At 36.0% G+C, this 3941-nt stretch overlaps 1 protein-coding gene across 1 annotated transcript in view; it reads right to left on the bottom strand.

Annotated features, from left to right (window-relative positions):
* Positions 1 to 1905: 1905 nt before the first annotated feature.
* The window catches only part of LOC107750826 (WW domain-binding protein 4-like), a 4448-nt gene continuing 2412 nt past the window's right edge, over positions 1906 to 3941 (bottom strand). Inside the window, exon 4 of the mRNA XM_016566362.1 lies at positions 1906 to 2635. Coding sequence (XP_016421848.1) covers positions 2434 to 2635 — 202 coding nt within the window. The 3' untranslated portion in view covers positions 1906 to 2433. The remainder of the gene's footprint in view (positions 2636 to 3941) is intronic.

The raw sequence follows: 3941 nt of genomic DNA, 5'->3' as shown, positions 1-3941 counted from the left end.
GCATTGCATTATTATATACTTTATTATAATGAAAATTATAATAAGAGGAACTCAGATAAATCATATATTGTCGTAGTCGTGTGTTTTTTAGTCACGCTGAATCAATGAAAGCAGTTAAATCTTCTGTTTATTCAGCTAGCGCTATAGGGATTGCCTGGGTTTCTTCTGCGAGGTGTATTTGGAGTTTCTCTGGCCTTCAGATGAAGATTTACTGCTGATCACAGAACCCTGCTTCAACACGCATCGCAGCTTCTGCCTAATCACGGCTGCGGATTCATTTAGATTTATCGTGCAGCCCTATTTAATAAAATGTACGGAATTTAAAAATATGAGACTTTGTTTCATATCAAAAGTAACAAAGCTTATTGCGATTTATTGGATGGGAGCCGCACTACAATGTTCTGTGCTTTGCTATTGCTACAAATATACCCCAGCGACTTAACACTGCTTTTGTGCTCCAGAGTCATAAATGTGCAAAAACATATGCCAAGGAAAAGAGCCAGGGATTCAAGGATGGCCAAACAATACATAGCAGTTAAAATTCAAGAGAGAGAGAGAAAAAAAAGAATACATAAAATAAATAAATAAATGAAAAGCAGATCGCATAATAATAAACATAACAAACTTTCCTACAAAACATGAATGAATGAATTAATTACTAAATAAAAATTATACAAAAACACTAAAAAGTGAGCATACATTCAAGGTTTTAGTTGCCTTCTTGTTACCGGAGGTAGATTTTAATATCCTCCTGAAAGTAAGAAAAGTGTGGGGTAACTTTCATAAACTTGCATTTGAGGAAGCAAAATAATTAAGTTGCATAGAAAGTAAACATTTCTTTATCACTTCTCAAAAGTGAAAATTTCAAACAGAACATCCTTAAAGAAAAGCTCAAAGTCATTTTGTGTGTGTATGTTCACATCGATGCTTAATTTGAATTTGGACACAATAAAGGTTTTAGCTGGAACGTATTGATGAATAAGCTTAAAAGAAATCTCTTTAACCTTATTTACCAACTGCTCTCACTATAGAAGAGTTTGTGTTAACATTCTAACTCGTCTGAAACGAGTGTTGAAATGTTACAATTGTCATTTCCCCTCTATTTGAGCTTTATTCTTCAATATAACCCTTCCCCCTATAGCGCATTTATAAGACAAAGCCTATTTGACATCTCAAAGTAAATTATCATAGAGTATCCATGAAAGAATTAAAGCCACATTTAAAGATCATGTTCAGGAGAAGATACGTAAATAAAGGGGAAAGGATAAATGTATAAAGTATTCACAATATATTAGTTTAGGAGAGGGGTTGTAATAATGTAACAATCTATTTTGAGCAACACTGGTTAAACACTTTTTGTTGCAATGTTATAGACTATTTCTGTTGACAAAGTATCATTCATAACTTCTATAACTCGATGAGAACAGAAAGCACAGATGATTTCAACTGAACCAACGACAGTTCACTGCAGCTCACGAGACATTCAGCCAATAAAACAACAGAAACCACGTCATATCAGACACAAACTAACCTCAAAAAAAAAATTTTATGGGAAAAAAAATGATACCAAATTTTTTTTAAGGTAAGTGATTGCAAACAATTTATTTTTGCTACATTTAAAAAATAAAAACATTTTGAAAGTTAGTCAACTGAATTTATTTAAATGTATCTAAAATAAATTCATTGCAACCTTAAAAAATGTTAGTAAATTCGATGCATTTTTTTCAGTGCAGCTGTTAACTGTAACTTATCGCCTGTTAAAGGCTGATTTATTTCTATAGAGCTTTTCATAAGACAAACTGCTTCAAGCAGCTCTATAGAAATTCACACTCATGTTTATATTTGTATGTATTTGATGAAATCTGTTTGGGTTTCTAATGCCGCGACAGGCGCTCTGTGGATTGTTGATGTGGGTGTGGAGAGCGACTATCAGACGCTCACAGAAGCATTCATCATCATCTGCTCTGAATCATGTTGATATGAGGCTTATAACCCTTCTCAGAGAGCGTCAAGAACATTTAAACCAGCATCACAAGATACTAAATACAGTGAAGAAACTGATGCAGTCAAAACTTTTTTAATGTGGTTTGGGATGAGCAATGAAAGTCCAGATTCATCTGTAAGATAGAAAGCGTCTAATTAAACTATGGCTTTGATTCTTCATGACAACATTGTCATCACAAATATTGCAAAACACACGACACACTCACTTTAACCTCTGGAAACAAAACTGATGCCTGGAAATATTCACAAAGAAGCAGGTGGAGGCAGTTAAAATGTCACCTGCCAATAATATGTGTCCCTGCAGCACAAAACCAGTCTTAAGTGTCAATTTTGTGTGCTGCTTAAGACTGCTTTTGTGCTGCAGGGACACATATGTAAAATACTCAAATTCTAAAGCAAGCTCTGAAGACTCGTCCCGTGGAGACGCTTCTACTCGTCTGTTTCTCTCTGCCGGAGGCTCCTGGACTTGCTGTTCTCGGTCTTCCTCTTCTTGAACGTGGCTCCGGCGCTGCTCTCGGCCCCCAGCGACGTGATGGTGCGCTCCTTGAATCTGGCCCTGGGCTCCGGGGGGACGTCGGCTGGAGTCTGAGCGACGCTCTCCGTCTGCGGCAGCTGCAGATCCACCTTCTCGCTGCGGAGCAGAACACACACGGACATCAGGAGCTGCAAACACTGGCCTGATGCAGAGATAGTGACAGCTCTGGTGCTTCAGGGTTTCACTTTAAAAATCTAAAGTTTAAAGTTGCAAGGAAACATAAGTAGCAACACCTCTTTTCTTCCACGTTGTGAAGAAATGTAGCAGTTAGATTGATTACTAATGCACCCTACAGAACACATCATCCTTTTTGAATTGGACATCATTGCATACGAGATGGAAAATCCACTGGTATATTTTTATTTACAAAGTTCTGTTGGGCTTATTACCTGCATGTCTTTGAATGAAATGTTTTTGATTGGATGTTGAGATGTGGGCGTGGCTCTGAAAACTGGGGTCGATCTGAACGAGAGTTTGCATTGGATTGTAACAAAGGGGGCGGAGTTTAACCAGACGTCTGTGGTTTGACTGGAACATGCAGTTTTGACATTTTGATTAAAAATTATGAAGTCAAAAAAAATTATGAAACCGATGAATTATTCACAATAAGATCAATAACATGCATTTAGAAAATAGATATTTAAATTTCATGCCTGACTTAAAATGTATTAAATTAATTCATATTATAATCGTTTATTAATATTACCAGTGTTGGGGAAAGTTACTTTTTAAAAGTGATGCGTTACAATATTGCGTTACTCCATAAAAAAAGTAACTAATTATGTTACTTAGTTACTTTTTAGGAAAGTAATGTGTTACGTTACTTTTGAGTTACTTTTTACATCTGGGCAGGGCTTGCTTGTTTGTTTTTAATATAAAAAAGCTCTTCTTTTACAAATATAAAAGCGCTTTCACACCAAAAGTGAAATGAATGCGGCTCAGGCTGAAAGAAATGTAAATTCTCGTCTGTACAGTAGAGGGCGCAGCTCAAACTAATCACAGCAGAAGAAAGTTCAACTCTATTCAGCAGCAACTCAAATTAAACACTAATGTGTCATTTCTGCTTATTAGTATGATTGAAGTGAATCATCGAAGATCAGTAGCAAAGACACTGGTTAATAAAATGGGATTAAATACATAAATCGTATTTGTTTTTTAATGCATTTAATTATTGCAGGATTGTATAATATTCTGAGTTTGTATTTGACTGTTTTTATTGATTGTGAGGAACACTGAATGTGTTTGTGTGCAGTGAGATGAGTAAACACATGTTGATATTTAGTCTAGAACTACAGTAAGATCATGTTCACACACAACGCTCTGCACTTACTCCTGATTTCTGTCACCATGGCAACACCAGAGCTGTCACTCAACACATGGAAACAAAGTAACTGCTGTTACT

This window comes from Sinocyclocheilus rhinocerous, unplaced genomic scaffold (assembly GCF_001515625.1).
Source record: "Sinocyclocheilus rhinocerous isolate Xijiao unplaced genomic scaffold, SAMN03320098_v1.1 scaffold3529, whole genome shotgun sequence".
Lineage (NCBI taxonomy): Eukaryota > Metazoa > Chordata > Actinopteri > Cypriniformes > Cyprinidae > Sinocyclocheilus > Sinocyclocheilus rhinocerous.
Note: the sequence above shows the minus strand (reverse complement) of the source record. Positions and strands in the feature narration are given on the sequence as shown.